General features: G+C 35.2%; 1 protein-coding gene and 1 long non-coding RNA gene across 2 annotated transcripts; both read left to right on the top strand.

Annotated features, from left to right (window-relative positions):
• The first annotated feature begins 1503 nt into the window (after positions 1–1503).
• On the top strand, positions 1504–3488 carry LOC127132134 (uncharacterized). The gene is made up of 2 exons (XR_007806621.1): positions 1504–1792; positions 3261–3488. It is a non-coding gene; the product is annotated as an uncharacterized LOC127132134 (long non-coding RNA).
• A 4974-nt stretch (positions 3489–8462) lies between these two features.
• On the top strand, positions 8463–10322 carry LOC127132133 (hydroquinone glucosyltransferase). Its single transcript, XM_051061004.1, has one exon. It carries the CDS (start codon positions 8709–8711, stop codon positions 10200–10202), a length of 1494 nt encoding a protein of 497 aa, XP_050916961.1. The 5' UTR covers positions 8463–8708; the 3' UTR covers positions 10203–10322.
• Positions 10323–24194: the final 13872 nt, after the last annotated feature.

Here is a 24194-nt window from a genome sequence, read left to right as displayed (position 1 = left end):
GCTTGAAAGACGAGTATTTATGACTTGCAAAGTCTTACAACTTGGGTCTAATACTCAGGACTACGTCTGGACCTTTCATCCAGGTAATCTATTTCTTTCAATTTTATTGGAAAAATAGTTTGAATATTTACAAGTGTTTTAGAGGAGAAGACGAATACATATGACTTACAAGCTCTTACAACTTGGGTCTAATATTCGGGATTATGACTGGATATTCCATCCAGGGTAATCTTTTTCTTCATATTTTATTGAGAAAAAGATTTGAATATTGGAGAATTTTGAGGAGAAGACGAATACATATGGCTTACAAGCTCTTATAACTTGGGCCTAATATTCGGGACTACGACTGGGTATTCCATCCAGGGTAATCTTTTTCTTCAGATTCACTTATGAAAATGATTTGAATATTAGAGTGTTTTGAAGAGAAGACGAATACTTACAGCTTGCAAGCTCTTACAACTTGGGCCTAATATTCGGGACTACGACTGGATATTCCATCCAGGATAATCTTTTTATTCAGATTCACTTATGAAAATGATTTGAAAATTGGAGTGTTTTGAAGAGAAGACGAATACTTATGACTTGCAAGCTCTTAATACTTGGGCCTAATATTCGGGATTACGACTGGATATTCCATCCAGGGTAATCTTTTTCTTCAGATTCACTTATGAAAATGATTTGAATATTGGAGTGCTTTGAAGAGAAGACGAATACTTACGGTTTGCAAGCTCTTACAGATTGGGCCTAATATTCGGGATTACGACTGGATATTCCATCCATGGTAATCTTTTTCTTCAAATTTAGTTTAAAAAAATTATTTGAATTGATTTGTGAAATAGTCGAAAATGAACTTTATTTATTTTGAAATGGGTCTTTAATTTGTAGCAAAATTGAATTTTATTTTAAAAATAAAACGCTAGTGAGATCAAATATAATTATTTACATGCGAGATAATATGGACATAAATAAAGAAATTACCTAATTGATCGACTAAACACAAATGAAATTGATTAAACATTTAGATTTCATTATCAAAAGGCAAACAATTAATTAAGTCTAATAACCAACTAATCATCTAAACTACTAATTTAGATTAGTCAAAAGATAAAAAGATTGTAAGTAAAAATAAAATAAAAACAAAAAATAAAACACATAAGGGTGCATGAATGAACATGGGGTGTGATCAACAAAATCTAATTTGGCCTAAAACCCAACTCAAACATACTTAAATCCTACTTAAAAGAAAATAAAGATAAGAAAATAAAATAATGAAAGAAACAAGTGGATAAAATAAATAAATAAATAAATAAGTAAATAAATATGACGTAAGAGAGAAATAAGGGAGTCATGGGCGGAATATTTGAAAATAAAGAGGAAGAGTTTTTTTTTCAAAATTCAAAAAAAAAATGTCCAACCATCTTGTGACACGTGGCATTGAGAATAAAAAAGAAATAATGAAACATAACAATCCCTTCTCTCTCTTGCACAAATATGCAGTAGCAGCATAATGCTCTCTTTTCTTCTCAACTCAACGGCTCCAATTTAACTCAAACAAAACAAACATCTTCTTCTTCTATTTCATATTAAATACCACATACAAATAAAGAATGCCACAAACATCAAAGTAAAAAAAAGGTTACCGGAAAGCATGGGTCACGGATGGAAGATACGAAAACTCCATGGAAAGATGGAGCGGTTCGCGTCGAAGCTGTTGTGTAGTGGCGGTGACCGAAATCTCTCTCGCGGTGGGCGGATTCTTCTGGCGGCGGTTTGCTAAGTTGTTGTGAATGAGGTTAGTATTGAACAAGTTGTTTTTTCACTATAACAAAAAACTTTTTTTTAAAAGAAGAGTTATGTTGTTTTATATGTATGGTTTGGTGAGAAAGACAATGAGGTTTATGAGTTTAGTGGAATATTGTGAGTATTTTGTTAATGAACAAGGTTGTTGTGTGATGATACACAGTGGTGGTGATGGTGGAAATGAGGTGGGCGGCAAAAACTGAAGTGAGTGTGAAAAAGTTAAGGCTTGTGTGAATGAAGGAGAAGAATCTTTTACGATTTCACTCTTCACTTGCTATTATTCCTTTTATTTTTTACATTGAAAAATGAGTGATAGAGTGAGGTTAGAAGTTGGTGGAATGTAATTTTTGTAAGTTTAGTTTTGTGTTATTGTAGTGTATAATGGAAGTGGCAAGGTAGTTGTGTTAAGTTAGAGTTATGGTAAAATGGAGAAATATGTGTATGGTTTGTGAACAATAGTTTTGGTAGTTTGAGATGTGGTGCTTCTGTTGCAACCAGAAGAAAAATGTATGGATCACATCAAGGTTTATGAAGAAAGGTAGGTGAAAATGTTACTGAAACTTTTTGAAGAAAACCTTTTTACGGTTTCCTTTTTTAATTGGAGAGAGGGAATCCCATTTGTGATTATGGGGCGCCGCTTGGGTTTTTGTCCTCGGTCTCGGTTCCTATGCAACATTATATATACTACATGTGCTAGGGTTTTCTATTTTTTAATATGTCCACAATGTCCTTTGATTAACTTATTAATGTAAAAGTCAGTTAAAAATAAATTGAATTAAACAAAATTATATTATTCTAAATAATTAAAATTAACTCGAAACAAAAATATAGAAAAATCTAATAATTTATTTCGAACATTTTGATTAAAAGATAAAAATAAACGAACTTAAAATGAATAAAAGTCGGGCGCAAAAGTGCTTGAAAAATTAAAATGAATGTACCAAAATGATCAGTGCGAAATAAACTTATTGGAAAAATACAGCGTTTCTTTTAATTTTGAAATAAATTTTGACCGGTTAAACAGGCTCGAGCTGATCAAAAAGTGGCCGAAAAATTAGCTGAAAAATAAATCAAACATACCAGATTAAACTATGTGAAACGTAGATTAATAAAGTTGATGTCTGGAAGCTTGATTTTAAAAACATTCGTCCACTGATTTGACGGACATCCGTCGATTAGTTCAACCGGTTTGCCTATAGATCCGAAAAATTTATTTCGACTGATATTCTAGGCACTATGCGGTATGGAATTCATGTTATGATATGTAAAGATGCAACGACTATGACGAATGTGTTAAATTGGTGATTCAGGGCCAAAATTGGGGTGTGACATATGGCTTGCTGACTTCTTTTGCTTGAGTTTTTATGTTTGCTACTTCCATGTATATATGCACCATATATGTCTTGTATTGATGATGTACACTTTTTTTTTTGCTAAATGATGCTTCTTTTATTCTGCAGGTTTGACCATGATGAGGTCAATTGTGAATGATGATGATGTATGCATGAGGAAGGGTATGGAAAGCACCTGAAGACTTGTTGCAACAAACAAATTCTATTTCCTCCTTCTTTTTATTTTTTGTAATATTCGTTATGAGATGAATAAGACAAACTCCTCATTATAACATTTTGTATTATTTGGGTTATACCATGTAAATAATAAAATGCAAAGTATACAATTAGCATCAATTAGTAAAATGCAAAGTATACAATTAATGCAAAACAAGCTTAATAACATGTCTTTGGATGCAAAATAGATATACGAGATACATAAAGACTAAATGTGCTCTTTGTATTAAAAGGGTACCTCAACAAGTAATGAAAAGAAAACTAACTTTATTAAATGAAAGAATGCTCTTTATTATCAACTAAAAATGTGAATGCATGACACTAAACTAATAAAATATAAAAACAAATATAAATAACTATTTGAAGAAAGTCAATGGTCAAAGTCAAACTTTAACTTTGACCTTCTTCAAAAGCAAACTAATGAGTGATGCAGATGAAAGTTTATGTTTGATCAAGGTTACAAAATCAAACCCTTGACCTTTGGCTTTATTAGATATATGTAGATGAACTTTTGACTGATGAAAAAAAAATACCAATTGCAATGGTCATGTTAATGTAGATGAAAAGAGAAAATAAAATGCAACTTAGGTAGGACAAAATTGAGGTATAATAGCATGTCAAGGCTACAACCAATCTAACAAGTCTCCAATCTTGCGACAAGTGCATATACTTCATAGTAGTCGAGTCCTGCTCTCTGAAGAAATCCTCAAGCTACCAATCTCGCCTTATGTCTTGCTATCGACCCATCAACATTGTGCTTCAGCTTTAAAACCCACTTCACTTTGATAGCTTTTGTATGCGTCGGCATATCGACAAACTCCCATGTGTTGTTTATTTCGATTGCTTGTAACTCTTTGAACACATAAGACTTCCACTTCATATCCTTTAAAGCCTCACTATAATTAATTGGTTCAGCATCTTGCAGGTAAAGCAAAATAAAATAATTCTCCATCTAGAGCGACTTCATCATCATCAGTCACTTCGTAGTCTTGAAGTATTGTTGGACGAACTCTAGTTCTTTGAGGTCTCTCTCTTGTTCTAACCATACCCTCTTCGACTTTGACTGTGTTGGGAATGTCAACAACTGCTTCGATTGGAATATCTATAATTGCTTCTACTTCGACTTCATCGGTTTCTTCGTCGACGCTATAGATCATCAATGACTTGTTAATTGGGTCACCAGAATTCCAATCCCATACATAATTTTTATCAATAATAATATCTCGACTCATCACGATCTTCTCGTTGACTGGATTGAATAGGCTGTATGCTCCAGTTTTGTGATATCCTACCAGAATCATAGGTTCACACCTATCATCAAGCTTCCTTCTTCTCACATCAGGAACATGCTTGTAACAAATAGAGCCAAACACCTTCAGATGTCTCACTGATGGTCATTTTCCACTCCACACTTCTTTAGGAACCTTGTTCTTCAGCTTCTTAGTAGGGCACCTATTCAAAATATAAACAGCAGTGGAAACAACTTCACCCCATAAGGATTTTGGCAAATTCTTCTACTTCAGCATGTATCTTGCCATTTCGAATATGGTCTTGTTTCTTCTTTCTTCTATTCCATTATGTTGAGGCGTATAAGGAGCGGTTACCTTATGATCAATACCATGTTCTGCACATAATTTTTCAAACATCTTTGATGTATAAGGAGCAGTTACATCTTTGATCAATACCATGTTTTACACAGAATTCTTCACTCTAGTTTTCGACAAGTATTTTGAATCTCTTAAAGATTTCAAATACTCTGTCATTTCTCGTGATCACGTAGATCCAAATATTTCCACTATACTCATCGACAAATGAGACAAACTACCTGTTTCCACCAATGGTATGCTCCTCAAGCGGGCGACATACGTCTGAATATACTACTTCTAGTATGCAAGAGGATCTCATTGTCATAGTCGAAACAAAAGACTTTATGGATTGCTTTCCTACTAAGAAACCTTCACAGAGTTTATCGTGCGTCTTAAGACTTGGTATACCAATCACGATATCTTGAGTAATCAGTTGATTGAGTCATTAAAAGTTCAAATGTCCAAACCTCAAATGCCACAACCAACTATGCTTGTGGCCGATAACAGTTTTTAGACATTGTACTTCAGTCGAACTGATCATGGTCTTGAATGTCCTATTCTTTGACAAAGGAGATTTCAAGACCAAATTATTCTGAGTGTCGAACAGTTCCAAGGCTCCATCTTTCATAATCACTGAGAAACCTTTTTCAGCCAGTTGTCCAACACTTAACATATTGCACGTCATTCCAAGTACATAAAGTACATCTTTGATCATAGCTTTTCCTCCATTACTCCTATGAATAACTATGTCATCAGTACTTTCTACTTGAAACGAGCTATTATCAGCAAGTTTGACCTTGCTCTTCTTCGACGAGTTGAAATCTGCTAACCACACTTTTCGACTAGTCATGTGATTCGAGCAACCCGAATTAAGGAACCATATCTTGGTATCGACATGCTCATCTGCAACTACAGTCATAACCACCATATCTTCATAATCATCCGAATCTTGGCGTGCAAAGGTTTGCTTATTCAGTCTTGCCTTTCTTCTACCAACAATTCTTAGTCAAGTGACCCCATTTTTCACAATTATAGCACTGCACACCTTTTTTCTCTTTGTCTTTCTGATAGGGGTTTTCTTCTCCTATTTTCGAGGATTCAAAAGCCCCATCGTCGACCTTATTCTTTTGAGGGTTTGACCAAGACTTCTTGCTATGAGTCTTGTCTCCCTTGACTTTGAACTTGTCAGAACCACCATGCTTCTTCCAAGCCTGAGTCTGCAGTGCTTGTATCGAATCTTGAACCCCTTTCCTTTCGACAATCCTAATCTCATGCGACTCCAACGAACCAACCAAATCTTCCAATTTCAGGGTTTCAAGATTGTTGGATTCTTGAGTAGCTACGTTAATGTGATCAAAGTGAGACGTCAACGTACGCATTACCTTTTCAACTATCATCTTATCGGTTAGGGTTTCCCCACAGTCCTTCATGAGATAGACGAAATTTTGCACCTTCGACACATAACCTGCAATCTTTTCATCTTCTCCCATCTACAACAATTCACACTGCTGTCGCAAAGTCTGCAATTTGACAACTTTGACTTTGTCACCTCCTTCATAGTACTTGACAAGAATATCTCATACCTCATTCGACGATTAAACATGAGAGATCTTGTCGAAATTCATCGAATCTAACGGTGATTGAATGCAATACGCGACCTTGTAGTCTTTCTTCTTTGATTTCATGAACGACCTTGTAGTCTTTCTTCTTTGACAAGAATTCTCAGCAAGCTCAAGGACGCCATTAGTAACCACTTCTAAGATTTCCTGAAAGTCGAACAAGGACTTCATCTACTTGCTCCAATGGTTCCATTTTTGCCATCAAGAATTGTAAGAGAATTCCGAATGCCACTAGTACCATTCATCTTTGCAGCGAATGATGAACAACCCGCGATCCCCAAAACACGATCACCGACGCGTGACTATTGAAAATACGATCAAGAATCTAACTGGAGTTCTAGATAATGCGTGAAACACTTTAGTAAGGAGAGAAAGAGAGAGAGAATGAAGAATAAAGATTGTTGAAATTGAATTATGAATATACAAACTGAATTACAAATATGTCTATTTATATCAACTAACATATATATTAAATAACAAACTCTAATCCCTAATTAACTTTGAGTTTGTATTAAACAACTAGAATTATATCACAACAAATATCATCAATGAAACTCCGATCGGATTTTGACTCAACCTTTAAACATGAAACTTTTTACTACATTGTTTCAATGTTGGATCTGATTTTAACTACATTGATTAAAAGAAATTATTAGTTGCTTTGATACCATCCACAACACAAGCAAATGTTGAATTTTGATTGCTAATAGCTCACTACCAAGGTAAGCCGCCTATGTTTAATTGATGATTATTTCAAACTCTGCCGGCCGTGATGCCGCCTATGTTCAGAAAGTTCCTTCAACTAACCCCGACATACAAATCCTTTTTTCCATTCCAGTTTTGTTGAAAGGGAAGGCAATAATTAAAACGCGTGGTCTATAACATATAACTGAAATGCACGTAGTAATAAAAGAAAAAGAAATAACATATAACTGAAATGCACGTAGTAAGAAAAGAAAAAGAAATTCATTCGTGTGTTTATGGCATAAGCCTTACGTATGAATTGACATCATTCCTTTATTGCTAGATCCGTCCCCACACAATTACTCATCGTTTTCCTTCTAGATAACATTGTCTATCAATATAAACTCTCCATTACATTATTATACTAATATTCCTATCAATCCATTTCTACTTACTCCCAACAAGTTTAACCTTACTCTCAAACCCATAATGCCCTCCTTTACACTACCCAACACCCAACAATAAAACAAAAATACCCAACTCATCCACTCATTTCAACTTTCTTAATTTATAAAACTAAATAAAAAGATACTCGTTTCTAGATTTTCTAATTTATAATAAATTATTATAAATACATTGATAAATTGATAATGTAATGTATATAAAAAGTAAATTGTTTTTTTATAATAAGAACTAGAGATTATTAAGTAAGAAATATTAATGGGAAAACTAATTAATAAAATTAAAAAACTTTCTTAAATAAATTAGTTACTAACAGTTTCCATAAATTCCAGTAAAAAAAAGTAGTCTTAAGATAAAAGTTTAAATACAAAATATGAATCCATTAGTTTCTAAATTTGGAAAATAAATTTTTAAAAAGTAATATATGATTAGTTTCAATGGGAAACTAATTAGTTTCAGTAACTTAAATAAATTAGTTACTAACCGCTTCCGTAAGGTATATATGGATCAAATTCAAATACAATGTAATAGTGCAATGTATATAAAAAGTAAATTATTTTTATAGTAAGAATCAGAGAGATTATTAAGTGAGAAATATTAATAAAATTAATTATTTTTCTTAAATAAATTAGTTACTCACAGTTTCCGTAAATTATTTAAGGTTTTCAATAAATAAATCTATAAAGAACCTTAAACAATAAATATAATATTTTCCATAGAGTAATGCATTATTAAAAGCAATACCATTAGCAGAATTATAGAAAAGAAAAATGAATAAAACGTCGTTCACTGAAATTCAAGCGCTAGCTAGCTGCCACTGAGCACCAATCAATCATTAATAAACTCTCTGCCTCCTTTACAGACCCCCACCCAACTGACTCTCTCTATATATAAACATTCCCTTCTTCCTCATTCTCTCAACAATAACATAACAACCTTCTTTCATTTCATTCGCATTTGCATTTCCATCTGAATTTCAATTTCATTTCATGGAAGCTCCAAAACAAGAAACGGTTACAGCACCGGCACGGGCACCGGCACCGGCACCATTACCAAAACCACCTATGGTGGTGATGCTACCATCCCCAGGCATGGGACATCTCATCCCGATGATTGAATTCGCCAAACGAATCTCTCTTCATCAAAACCTTGAAATCATCTTCCTCATCCCTACCGAAGGTCCACCTTCAAAAGCACAAATCACAGTTCTTCAATCTCTTCCGAATTCCATTTCACATACTTTCCTTCCACCGGTTTCGTTCACTGATCTTCCACCAAACACCAAGATTGAAACATACATCTCCCTCGCTGTCCTCCGTTCTCTTCCTTCTCTTCGTGAAACCTTTCATTCACTCTCCGTTTCTCATACTATCACCGCCGTTCTCGTCGATCTTTTCGGCACCGACGCTTTCGACGTCGCCGACGAATTCAACGTCCCTAAATATATTTTCTTCCCTTCAACCACCATGTCTCTTTCTCTTTTTCTTTATCTTCCACGGTTAGACCAAGAGGTTCACAGCGAGTATAGAGAACTCACTGAACCTTTAAAAATCCCCGGTTGTATTCCGGTTCACGGTAAAGATTTACTAGACCCGCTTCAGGATCGGAAAAACGACGCTTACAGAAGTGTTCTTCGTAACGCGAAAAGATACATCGAAGCAGATGGGATTATTGAAAACAGTTTTCTTGAGCTCGAACCGGGTCCTATCAAGGAGTTACAAAAAGAAGAACCGGGGAAAGTGAAACCAGTTCTTTACCCGGTTGGACCGTTAGTTAATAGAGAAGTCGCTCAAACCGGTCCAAACGGTTCAGAGTGTTTAAAGTGGTTAGATAATCAGCCACACGGGAGTGTTTTATTTGTGTCTTTTGGAAGTGGTGGGACCCTCTCGAGTAATCAGATAACTGAGTTAGCAATTGGTTTAGAAAAGAGCGAGCAACGGTTTTTATGGGTAGTTAGAAGCCCAAATGATAAAGTTGCAAATGCTTCTTATTTCAGTGCTGAAACAGATTCTGATCCTTTTGATTTTCTACCAAAGGGTTTTCTAGAAAGAACTAAAGGGAGAGGTTTAGTTGTTTCATCATGGGCCCCACAGCCACAGGTTTTGGCTCATGGGTCAACCGGTGGGTTTTTGACTCATTGTGGTTGGAATTCTATTCTTGAGAGTGTTGTGAATGGGGTGCCTTTGGTTGTTTGGCCACTCTACGCTGAACAAAAAATGAATGCTGTTATATTAACCGAGGATGTTAAGGTTGGGTTGAGACCAATTGTTAATGAGAATGGTTTGGTTGAGAGACAAGAAATTGCTAGTGTTGTCAAGTGTTTGATGGAAGGTGAAGAAGGGAAGAAGCTTCGTTATAAAATGAAGGATCTTAAAGAGGCTGCTGCAAAAACTGTGGGTGAAAATGGAACTTCCACAAAAATCATCTCTAAGTTGGCTCTCAAATGGAGCAATGGCAACAACATTTCCACTTTGACAAATTAAATTATTAAGTATTAGTACTAGCTTGTATTGTTCAATATTAGTTGCAATAAGAACATCTTGTTTGTACTATTTTCTTCTTAATTTATGTACATTAATAAAATTGTCAAAATATTAGATGAATATAGATAGCATGCAGACGAAATATTAAATAAATATTAATATAATGAAATAAAATTTTATAAAATATTTATTATAATTAAGTTTTGATAAAATATTTTTTTTTGTCATAATTATATTATGATTTAATTTATAGAATTTTAAAAAAAAAAATTAAGACGAATGTGATATGTGATCTTATGTCAAAATTTATTATAAACAAATATATTAATTATTTAATAGTTAAGTTTATTTTAATACAGTTACCTCTATATAGAATGACAAGGACCGTGGCACTAGGCAAAAAGATGAGGGACCCAATGAACAATAATATTCATGGCGCCATAATGAGGTTGAGGTGATTGACGCTTACCAATGGCGTGCAATAAAAATTGGAACGAATTTGGTTTGACAAATGTCGTATTATATGAAACTCTAATTATTTAAGTTAAAATGATTACGATAACAACTTAATGGGTTTAGGTTAAATCCAAAGTGTGATGTCCATTAGTTAGTGGTGTTTGTGTCCAAGAGCACCGAATGCGTTCGACGAGTATATTCCTGCCTTGCCCCCTTTTTGATTTTTTTTTCCCACTATACCCCATTTTGAAAAAATATTCCCAGAGTACCCCCTTTTTAAGTTTGGCCTCGTCACTCCAAGTGACGAGGGGGTGCTAAAAGCTTTTATGCAATTTGGTCTCGTCAAATGGAATGACGAGGGTGTAGACGAAATATTTTTGGTTTCATTGGCTCGTCACTTCAAGTGACGAGCATGTGCAGAAAGTAATTTTTTTTAATTCTGTAATTATTTAGTTTATTTCTTTAATTTAATAGTTTATTTTAATTCTTTAATTCTTTAATTCTTTAATATTTTAAATAGTTTATTAAATACTAATAATAATTAATATAATTTTTTTTAATTCTTTAATTCTTTAATATTGAATAGTTTTTAATTGAATAGTTTTTGTTAATTATTTATTTCTTTAATTGAATAATAATAATTAATATCCTTTTTTTAATTCTTTAATTCTTTAATATTGAATAGTTTATTAAATAGTTTATTATTTAATTCTTTAATATTTATGTAATTGTGATAATTTTTAATTGATTTAAATAAATTGAAAATAATTATATTTTTTATTGATAATTAAAAAATTGTGATATTATTAATTGTGAAATATTAATAATAAAAATGATTAATTGATATAATGAAAGCAAATACATTTTATTGATATATTGGAAGAAATACATTTTATTGATACAATGGAAGCAATACATTTTATCTATAATGACCGCCTGTGCCACATCTTGTGCCAACTTTTTTTCGTTTTCCCTTGCCCAAGTCTTCTTGTCTTTGTCTTGCAGGAGACGGAGATGAGTCGGAAGACAATTCATCAAGGGCGTTTTCTTGTTGTTGTTGACTTTGACGTTGTTGTGATGTGTTAGGAGGCATATCCATAACGTCGAGTTCTTGAACGCCAAAAGAAGGCATACTCATTAAATGGTCATCGGTGAGCTCAAAGTTGGGTAGTGAATGTGTGGTTTGTGTGTAGGTTTGGGGTGGGTTGTTTTGGATAGGAGGATAATACACATCATCAGGGTTGTATGTGTTAGAAGGTTGGGGTTGAGAATGAGGGTTTGAGTATTCGAAGTTGGGTTGAGGAATTGGAGTGTATTGTATGGGTGGGCGTAGGTTGGGTTGTTGTTGATATTGTTGGTTGTAAAAGTAGTGTGTTGGAGGGATTGGAGTTTGGGGATTATGGTGTTGGGTTGAAGTGGAATAAAAGGTGTGTTGTTGGGTGGTCTGGATGTGTTGGTATGTTGGTTGAGCTGAGGAGGATGGTTGGTTATGTTGTTGGTATGTTGGTTGAGCTGAGGAGGATGGTTGGTTATATTGTTGTGGGGGTGATGTTGTGTGTTGGGTTGTGTGTTGGGTTGCGGAAGCTACACGTTGACGGGGATCATCCAAAAATTGTGTCGGAGCAACGTGCATAAAAGGAATTGATAAAAACCAATTCATGTATTGTCTATCCGGCTTAGACTCACCATTGACAGAGTTTCCTTGTAACACCAAATGCCTTCTTCTTTTCCATTCTTTCAGCTCTTCTTTATTTAAATCTTGCCAATGGGTGTCCCAAGCTTTGACCATAGTCATGTTATGGTGTTCACTTAGACATCTTGGCGGAGACGGTATTTGTTGTTCAAATCCAAATTGGAGTTTGACTCGATCCGTCTGATGCATCTCAACGGTATAGAAACATACGATGTATGTTGTTGCACTCCAGACTCGGCTGTCATTATGATCAGGCACTGGATATTGTATGTACGGCCTCCAAATAAACTGTTAAAAGAAATATAATATTAGAATGTATACAATAAATTTAAATAAGTTTAATATTATAATAAATATTATAATGTATATAATAAATTTAAATAAGTTAAATATTATAAATAATCATTCTTACATCTTTTTCTTCCATGTGTTCTATTGCAACACGGTACCCTTGTAAATGATGTCGAGGATTAGTTCGATAATTCATACCTCGTTTGCACCATCTTGCATATTAAAAAAAATGAAAAAAATACGTTAAAGTGATGTATAAATAATTTGAATAAATTTAAATTGGATTTAAAAGTAAATCGTCACCTTAATGCATAAGGAAATGATGGAACCTCGTTACTAACTGGGGCTATCAAGGGTATGCGTGTGAATGCCCATACAGATAGTAATACCACACATCCTCCTATGCTCTTTACTCCTCTATGGGCCGCCTTGCACATATGTCTATATAATGTAGCCAAACAAGCAGAACCCCAACTGTATGAATTACATTTTTCAAGGTCTCCTACTAAAGGTATCCAAGAAGAATGCAACAAATTATGACTTTTATCTGGCATTAAAAAAGTAGCAATTAAAAGTAAAATATAAATTTTTGCATGTAAAATATTTTCTGCCTCGGACGGGTTAGGGTTATTTTTTAGTTGCGTTAATACTGCTTCTAGCCAAACAATTTTGATAGAAGCCCCATTTTTATCCGAGGCGGTTGGTTGGATTCCCAAATATTCCATGTAAACGTCATTTGTTACGTTTGTTGGCCCATTGACAGCTTTTCCATGGATTCGGAGACCGAATAACATGCTCACATCCTCTAATGTGATGGTACATTCACCGGTTGGTAAATGAAATGTATGTGTCTCCGGTCTCCATCTCTCTAACAACGCCACAATGAGTTTAGAGTCTACTTTTAGACTTGTAATTTTTGCCACATTCGCAAAACCAGCTAGCTCCAAGTACGGTATAATAACCGGACTTGGTTGAATATATGAATGCGAATGAACCCGAAAATTTCCATCTTGCTGAAATTAAAATAAATAACAGTAATGAATATTTGGTCTAATAAAGAACGAAAATAAAAAAGGATACTAAAAAACGATAATAAAAAAGAATATTTCAATGAAACTTACGTATTCGGCAATGTTTGCCGCCGTTCCCCGGTGTGATTCGCCCATCCATAAGAAAGACATCTTCAAATGAAGTGTAGTAATTGAAGAGAGTAATAGAAATTGGTGAAGTGAAAATGTTTGTAATAGAAAATGTAGTATTGGATATTGGTGAGTAAGAAATGTAGAAGTATTGGATATTTATATTGGTTAAATAATAATAAAAATATGTAGTAAGTGTATGATTAGACAATTGAATGGAGAAAATGTAGTAAATGTAGGGATTAGACCCTTGCATGTAAATGTATGGCATGCATGCAAAAAATGGAATCGGATTCCCCTGTGTGATTCCCATGCAGAAGGAAAAAATTTTGAAAAATTCGTGTACCTTGTCCTCGTCACTTTGATTGACGAGTTCTGAGTACTTCTTCATCAACTCGCCAAATGGAATGGCGAGTGCATGCGTGGTCTTCATTGGCTCGCCAAATGGAATGGCGAGTGCATGCGTTAGTCTTCATTGGCTCGGTAAATGGAATGGCGAGGTATCACATGCAATTCAAATCCACGCGTTTCCCCTCTCTCAGCATGTGACTTGGTTTTTGTTTTATTATGTATACCAAATTCTCAACTTACATTCATCAACTTACTACTACCTCATTATTCAAATTGATTTTTCCTATAAATACTACTACTACCTCATTTACATTCATCAACTCAAATTCTCAACTTACAATTACACAAAATCAAAGAAATTTACACATCCATGGCTCAAAGAAACTTAGTTGTTTCTATCCATTCCGAAGGATCACTATTCACATGTTCAAATGAGGGATTCTCATTTTGCAATACGAATGTAACTAGGTTCAAGATCCACATCAACTCCGACTATTTCCATTTAAAAGACCGTATTGAAAAGAAGTTGCAACGTTATGTTGAAGACATCATTTATCGTCAACCATTATTTAATGGAGATGGTAATACCGTCTTTCACATAATGACACCGATTAAGACCGACGAAGATGTCAGGTCGATGTTTCAATGTCATGTAACATTATCTAAATTACCCAGCATTGAGATATATGTTCGTCTAGGTGATATTCCCGAAGAACAACCGATTGGCAATGTTGAGGAACAACCGTCTCACTTCTATCCAACGCAATCTGTACAGTCACACGACTATGGAATGAGTCAAGCCATTGACGAAGAGCCGACTCAAAATAATGAACCTTTCATACCAAATGAAGAGGTGGGCGAGAATAGTGAGGATGATCTTGAGGAGGTTCGATTTGAAGATCTTTTCGGTGGTAGCGATGACGATGGCAATGAGGAAATATTAGACACACCGGCTATTGCACTAAGAGTGCAACCAATTAGTTTGTACAATCCACCTGCGCACATGCAAAATATAAGTTTGGATGATGCCGAACCAAGCTCCGTTTTCGGCAGTTCCATACCAACTCACAACTCTGACGAAATTGAGGAGGGCATAGAGTATGAAGATAAGGAAGACTGTCTTCTGGCGTTGCGACAATGGCATATAAAACGTAGTCTAGATTTCTCTGTGGTTAAATCTGACAGTGTACGTTTTGTCATCAAATGTAGAAATGCAACATGCAATTTCAAATGCAGGGTCTCTTTGCGCAAGGGCAACTCAAGGTGGAGAGTTGGTAAGTCTAGTGGGCCTCATACGTGCACAACAACTTCCATGTCACAAGACCATACAAAACTCAGTTCAGAGATGATTAGCAAGAGCATAATGGAGCTTGTAAATCGGGACGCTTCTCTTAAGGTGAAGGTTATCATTGCTCATGTTGTTGAGAAATACCGGTATATCATATCATACAAAAAGGCATGGATTGCAAAGTGTAAGGCGATTGAGTCGCTCTATGGAAATTGGGAGACATCTTACAACGATCTTCCGCAGTGGATACTGGTAATGAAAACATATCTTCCAGGTACCATTATAGAATTACAAACCCTACCTGTGATTTCAAATGATGGTTCATACTTGGGTGACCAAAGGATATTTCATCGTCTGTTTTGGGCGTTTAGACCATGTATACGTGGCTTCGCGTATTGTAAACCAATTGTGCAGGTTGATGGAACTTGGTTGTATGGCAAGTACAGAGGGACTCTGCTGATGGCTGTGGCACAGGATGGGAACGGAAACATATTTCCGATAGCGTTCGCATTGGTTGAAAGTGAAACAAAGGAAGCCTGGAGTTTCTTTCTTAAGAATTTGAGAATGCATGTTACCCCCCAAGCAAACCTATGCCTAATATCAGACAGGCATGAATCAATAAAGAGTGCATACAACAACCCAGAAAATGGATGGCAGTTTCCTCCTTCATCACACGTCTATTGCATCAGACATATCGCGCAAAACTTCATGCGGGAGATTAAAGACAAGGATCTGCGGAAAATGGTTGTTAACATGGGTTATGCATTAACAGAGGCAACGTTTAACTACTACCGGGGGGAAATCCGAAGAACAAACAACAACGCTTTATCATGGATAGACAACATCCCTCGCGAGAAGTGGGCAAGGGCATTTGACGGAGGGCAACGCTGGGGTCACATGACAACTAACCTAGCAGAAGCAATGAACGCCGTGTTGAAAGAAACCCGGAACCTTCCAATCACTGCGTTGGTCAAATCTACGTACTATCGTTTAGGATCACTATTTGGTAGAAGAGGCCATCAGTGGACAAAAATGTTAGCCTCTGGGCAGGTTTTCACTGATAACTGCAACAAGGGGATGACTGAGGAAGTCATCAAAGCTAACACGCATAACGTCATGCAGTTCGACCGAGAGAGATTTTATTTCATGGTCCAAGAGAAGATTAATCATAACGACGGTCGACCAACCGGAACGTTCAGCGTTGATCTAAGGAAACAACAATGTGACTGTGGGAAATTTCAGGCATTTCACTTACCTTGCTCTCATGTAATCGCGGCATGTTCGAGCATACGCCAGGACTATTCCATTCACATTCCAGACGTCTTCAAAATTCGTAACGTCTTCAAGGTCTATCAGGAGAGTTTCCTTGGACTTCCCCATGAGGAGAATTGGCCACAATATGAAGGATATACTCTTTGCCACGACGACTCTATGAGAAGGAGGAAGAAAGGGCGCCCAAACAGCACCAGGATTAGAACCGAGATGGACGACGTTGAGAAGGAGAAGAGAAGGTGTGGAATTTGTCGCGAAATAGGACACATGCGTAGGAAATGTCCTAATGTTGCAGGATCATCCCAACGACCTTCCAGATGATTATCTTGTTGTTTTAAATATTCGTTCAGATGACTATGTTTATTTATTTATTTAAACCATTTTGTATTTCTAATGTCTTTTGGGAACAAACATTTATGAAATACATATTTGATAATCAAAGGCTTCTGGTTACAAAGTACGACCACATTAACTAAACAACAACAACAATCAACACAACTGGTAATTAAAAAACTAATCAACAACAACAATCAACACAACTGGTAATTAAAAAACTAATCAACAACAACAATCAACACAACTGGTAATTAAAAAACTAATCAACAACAACAACCAACACAAGTGGACCTTCAACTCCTCTACTAACTTCACCACTATGTGCCGAAAACATACATTGGACATCTTCATCATTTTCTATACGATCCAGGTAATACATGTACGTACCATCGGGGCTTGCATCAGTCAACGTTATGTATGGACAACGATACTCTACTTTCCTCACCTTCATACGACGCCCGCCCAACTGTCGGAAGCCAGTGTGGATGGCAGAAATCAGTGTTCTGAAATTCCATTGCGGATCAAGGCAAACACTCATTTTTTCACCGTGTCCATAAAATACAAGACCACAAACAGACATTATGAACTAAAGAAAGGATTTGGTGGTGTGAGTTTCATTTCTACCAGTTCTACTACTTATACAAAAATTAATAAGTGAATACTCGGCAAATCATTGGCCGAGACAGTGAAAACAAAAAAACTTTTTAGCGGGAAAAATATCATTCCCAAAAAAAGATTTACATTATGGAGGGAAAAATAACAATTTTATTATTAATATATAAAACACCAACTATTTCTATTATTAATATTCTAAAAATTATTCATTTTTATTAATAACATTTCAAAAATAACAATATCACAAATTATTATTATAATAATAATTATTATTATTTACTATTTAATATTTATTATAAATTATTTATTATTTATTTTAAATATTTTTTTATAAATAAATTATTATTATTTTTAATTAAATCATTTATATTAATTAAATATAGAATTAATATTTAAAAAACAATTATATTAATTATAATTACAATTTAATATAGTATATAAAACAAAAACAAAAAAAAAAAATTTTCCTTTACCAGCTCGTCACTTCAAGTGACGAGCCCATGTGGCAAAAATATTTTATGCACCCCCTCGTCAAACCAAATGACGAGCACATGACGCAAAATAACTTTCAGCACCCCCTCGTCACTTGAAGTGACGAGGCCCAAGAGAAAAAGGGGGCAATCTGGGAATTTTTTTCCAAATCAGGGCATTTCAGGAATTTTTTTTGGAATATGGGGTATTTGGAGCAAAAACTCGCGTTCGACGCCATACCACAAACTTGTATTTGTCCTATGTGTATTTAAATCTTGGCTATCTACAAATCATACAAATTAATCAAGTTGGTACCAAGTTCAAGATTCTAAATATGTGGGCGATACTTATATTTGTTACAAAACAATTACGGCCATTTTCATCGTACGGTTAAAATTTGGAATCATAAGATTAGTGAATAATTGAAAAATTAAGTGTGCAGAGGAATTGAGAGTGAGAGAGAGAATTGAGGGTGGGAATATTTTTCATTAACAATCATAATAATATCTCCAAGATATTTAAATGTGATATAAGTGAATTGGGACACAAGTTACAACATCAAATAACTAAAAAATATTAAATTTATGGACTTGTAATTGTAACCGGTTACATCGGCTAAAAACCATGAATATCATAACAGGGGTAATCGATTACTGTTGTCATACCCTCAAATTTGCCCTACCCCACATCATTTTCTTAAACCTTAAAACCTAAGCTTACATCATATACATCATCTCATATGCATTTATACTTAATGGTCACAAATCTCCACAAGTCCAAGGCATGAGATTCATCTGCAAGGCCCCAAGATCATCTGGTCATGTTGAGGTGTGCTCAAGCCACCTTAACCATAATCTCATCCTCAAGTATCCCACAAAGTTTGGAGGATCATTCAAGACATCTCACTCACTCCCCAAGTTCAATTTGGGTGGTGAGTCCCCTTTGAAAAAGCTCAAGATTCATCTAGTCACCCAAGGACCAACCCTAGCTCTTGACCTATCTTTTGGCTTGTACAAGTCATGATTCACCATGGATATTGGTCATGCCATCAAGGACCCCTTAAATCCAAAGTTTGTTCATGTCCAATGTGACCTTTAAACATCTCATTTGGACCCCTAAGACTCAAACCCTAATTCATCTGACCATGGTTCTTGATGAAACTTGTGGCTCAAGAAACCCTAATTTTAGGGCTTCTTGACCATTAAGCTTGATCGTTTTTGACCATCCAATCACCCTACCATTCATTCAACATCATTTCATGTCCATTACAATCCAAATCAACCATTTAAACATCCATTCAATCCATGTTGCAAGTAGTTGGTTCACACTTGATTTTTCAACTTTCCATGACTTGATCCACCCACCAATTTGACCTAAAACCATTCCACAAAGACCCAAACTTTATTTTCCATCATGATATGCTCATTTTAGGTCAAAACATCCACCATTGTGTCTTGAAAAGCAAGAAATCACAAAAACCCTAAAACTAGGTCATGTTGGTTGGTCACATTTTGGCAAGAATGACCTATGGGAAGTTCCAAAGACCATAAGTTCTTCATTTTTCAATATTTTTATGTTACACTTTGATCCAAATGTCCTAAATAGCTTCCTCTCCAACTTTGTTTCAAGGTCCAAGACCTAATTCATTGAGTAAGTGGTTCAATTTTGCTATTGGCCAAGCTGGTCCAACATGCCTACCATGCCCAAAAATCATGTCATGACCCCTACTTTGGCATGTTGCCATTTCCAAAACACAAGTCCTTTTGACATGTTTCTGTTTGCATTCAATCAAGTTCATGGCAAAGAACAAATGACCCAAAATTGAAGCAAAGTGCACAAGCCAATTTTGTTTGGCCTTGGTTCAAACATGGAGGTTCATCCTGATGTGCAATGGCAGACGACATCAGTCAGAATGTGCAAATCAACATGTCCAGCTCCCAAACTCATTTATCTTGGTCCCAATTGTACACAAACACAACACAAATGGTATTGAGGCATGAATCAAGGTCAGCATGCATGACAAATCCCCTCGAAGCCAATAACCCGGCCCCATGTGCAAGAAATCACTTTTTGCCCAAAATGGCAAAAAGCCGATTCTGCAGCAGGGTGTTTCAAGGCCTTTGGTTGTTCCAGATCCATGCTAGGGACCAAGACCAACTTTCCTGCAGTCCAAACAAGCCCAAAAGCTAGCTGTTGCATTGTTCCCTAAGTCAACACCAACCACCATCTCACTCACATGTGATTTCTATCCAAACGTTCAAGTTTTCCCCCTAAAACCATCCAGACACCTTTCCTATAAAAAGGTGAAAGTGCCTCAATGCCAAATCACGCTGAAAAAGGCCCCTATCACAGTCTGAACATTTGAGCCAAATCACCATTAACAGACCACCAGGTTTTTGATTTTAAAGCTTTTTAACCACAAACCTTTGCCCATAAACACTCTACACACTTCACTTGAACTTTCTAAACACTCAACCAACCCTCCCTGAGCTTCAACTGACCTAAGCTCAGTCTTCGGAAAACTCATCTTAGCAAACTCTGATCAGGTAGAAATACTCACCCCCATATATGAAATAAGTTACCACTTGACTCGAAATTTATTTCTGATCATTAACCCAACATTAGAGCTTTGATTATTCCACTTTCATTATTTAATTTTTAATTTAGGTTTATGTTGTTCATCTGGTTCGTGATCCAGAACTCCTTACTCAGAGTCAATCAATGGCTCTTGAGTGAGGAGAAAACTTTGTTTAGGATCATACAACATGGCTTGACCCTTGATTCTGGTTAAAACACCTGATTTTGAGTTTTAATTTTGAGGGATTGAAGGTTGAAGATGACTGTTGGCGCGTTATTTTGAATTCAAACGTTTGTGTTGTCATTCTATGGTTGGCGGTTTCACGCGTGAATCCCTTTTATTTATCATTTTTATTTTTTATTTACTGGAAGAGCGTTATTTACAATTGGGTCATTGGTCCAGTGAGTGAGGGGATGGATTCCCCCATGACCCCAAGGTTAGGGGTTCGAACTTGAGGAATGCACCCTGACCATATTTTATCATTCTATGTCATTTTTGTTTATTTTATTTTTCCATTTTATTTTCTCTTTTGATTTATTATCTAGCCCCTTTATTTTTATTATTTTAAAAAAATGTTGAAAAATAACCCCTTTATTTTTGCCTCTAGAATTTAATAGTGGCCTTATTTATTTCATTTGAGCAGTTATTTAAGGACTTATGAGATCTTGAAGTGAAGGACTAATGAAAATCACTCAAGTCATGATGTGCTTGGTTTAAGGTTGGTAAAAACCTTATATACTTCAAACCTACCATTAGATGACCATGCGTTCATCCATGATACTTTGAAGTATGGATAGGTTGTCCCTATTTCAAGCAACTTGATCATTTGACTTGTGGTTGAAGTCCAATCTTGTTAACCTGATTTCATCTGATACATGTGCACTTTGTTTGTTTAAACTAACCCACTAACCCTTATGTACTTCATTTATCATTTTTGACCTATTCATACTAACTCTCTAACTTGTTATTGTCGCATCTTGTTTATACTAACCATATAACTCGTAAATATTTCATCTGGGACAATATAACTTGTTAACTAAAACAATTAAAATCAATATATCAATTTTGGGTTGTATAGTCTTCTATTTGTCAATTTATTGATAGATGGACTTGAGGTTTAACAACTTTCATTGTTGCAAATCTAGGGTAAGTTGATCCATTGATCATCTTCCTTACTTTTCATCAATGATGAGTTATCCCTCGATGCGCCATATTTTGAATCTATTGACCTAGAGATAGATAATCCTCAAAACTTGTCCATAATCCTAACTTTGACTTGTTTTAACTTTGATCACTACTAACCTTTTGTTAGTATTATCATTGTTATTATCATTCTTTATTTATTATGCCACATACATATTCATCATCAATACCATTATACAAATTCATCATACATACTTTACTATTGTTCTTTATTATTGTTATCATTCAAAAACAACCAAAACATGATAAAATTAAAAGACCAAAGACACTTAATCACTTGGACTTAGAGGATCCCATTTAGGACCTTTGCTTGGAGGCCTTCCTTGAAGAGAATAACATATAAGATCCCTTGAATTATTGGCCTCCAATGACTCCAAATGCTTTCAAAAACCACTTCTGATACTACAAAATCGTACACTCTATGCCAAAATTTGTAAACCTTGAGAAAGTGCAGAAAACCCCCTTTTATAGCCTTCAGAATGGAGCAGAACGCGTCAGAAAAGCCCAGAAAAGGAGTCATCGCGCGTGTGATGACTTGCATCGCGTGTGCGATGCAACCTTTATGTCCCTATCGCGCGCGATGTTACACGTGACTATTCCAGTGGCTGCACACTTTTGTTCCCTTTTTCACCTGATATTTTACTAAGTCTAATTTCTCCGCACTTATCTATTTTTTCCTCATTCTTTGGTATTTCTTCTTCATTTTTTCTCCTTTTCGACTTGTTTTGATTTGTTTCTTCGACTGATTTTATGCAATGACGATTAGTCATCATGCGGCTATCACACAAATACTCGGGGAGAAGAGGAGAAAATTACTTCCGCCCTAATCCTTTTTCGTCCATAAAATAATTTATTTGATTAGGTTATTTAAAAGTGTTTTGATGCGGTTGAGGAATGTTCAAACGGTAGGCTAAGTGCGGCCATCACATGAAAGTTTGGAAAAAAAAGAAGAAAATCCTTTTTCAATCGAATTATTTATTACAAAAAAGAGTTTGAAAACGAACAACTTGACGTTGGATCAAGTGTTTCAACTTTATTGTGAAAAGAGTTTGAATTAGGCGGAAGAGATACTCGACGTTGGATCGAGCATGTTTTTGTTCTTTTTTTTTGAAAATGATGCATCTTACATTATCTTGATTAACAAATAACTAAAGTAATAAGAAAAAAAATGAAAGCGATAAAGTTATTAACACGTCATAGGAATGGGGGTGTATTTTTATCAAACGGGGACGATGCGGTGATAAAAGTGAAGAAATATAAATAATAACAATAACCAGTCAAGCTACACACAAAAATCTAAAGTTAAACAAGAGGATAAATAATCTCAATTTAAAAGTAAACCATAGTTTTATTTAAAAAATAATTAATCAGATTAATTAATGAAATTAATTAAGTAACATTAACTAATTAAATTACTTAATTATGATTAATAGAGCTAATTATCTTTAATGACCAAAAACTTAAAAAAGATAGCCTATAAGGCGCTTGCTTCAGCATACAGAGGGATGGAAAGAAGTAAAAGGGGTGTTGGCCCAAAATCAAATTCAAGTGAGTGACTCAAAAGAAAGTGTAGGATCATTTAAAAGTGGTTTGGCCAATTAATCCATATGTTAGATGATGAGGTCCACCATGTCCAGGGTATGCGAGCTACACTGGATCTATAAATTGACTCCCTGAGTCAATATATATAAGGGATCAAGGAAAGCCCACATGTCACAGATCAAAGTCCAATGGAAAGGATATAAAAGAATATATGTTTTACTAAACCTTTATTTCCCCCCTCATAACTCTCTCTCTTCAATCCTCATCCCCTATCTTCTCTCATATTCTACAAACGCCACCACCAGAAATCTAACCCCAACCGACTGGAGAAGCGGTGGAATGAAAATGTCACATGAATGGAATGAAAATGACATGCTTTAACAAAATTGCACAAAATTAATGTAGGTAGAAAACTCAATAATGAACCATGGATAAGCATATGTATGAACTAATGGATGAGACCTAAGTGTCTTCATCAAAGTTGAATTTGTAACTTCAAGTGAAAACTCATAAGCCTTAAATCCAAAGATCACATGATAAAAATGTAAAAATGAAAAAATGAGACCGGACATATTTGGACATTTAATGCATGATCTGACCATACAAATGATCAGATGAAAAGTCAAGTTGTTGACTTTTCTCTGTTATTGAATTATGCATACTAAAGATACCTAATGACCAAATAAAATGGTCATTATGTAGTGATGCCAATGAGATGCATATGAATAGATGAAAAACTTTGGGCGAGCAAAAATTT

The sequence above is a fragment of the Lathyrus oleraceus genome, chromosome 3 (assembly GCF_024323335.1).
Source record: "Lathyrus oleraceus cultivar Zhongwan6 chromosome 3, CAAS_Psat_ZW6_1.0, whole genome shotgun sequence".
Taxonomy (NCBI): Eukaryota; Viridiplantae; Streptophyta; class Magnoliopsida; order Fabales; family Fabaceae; genus Lathyrus; species Lathyrus oleraceus.
This window is presented reverse-complemented; position numbering and strand designations above follow the sequence as displayed.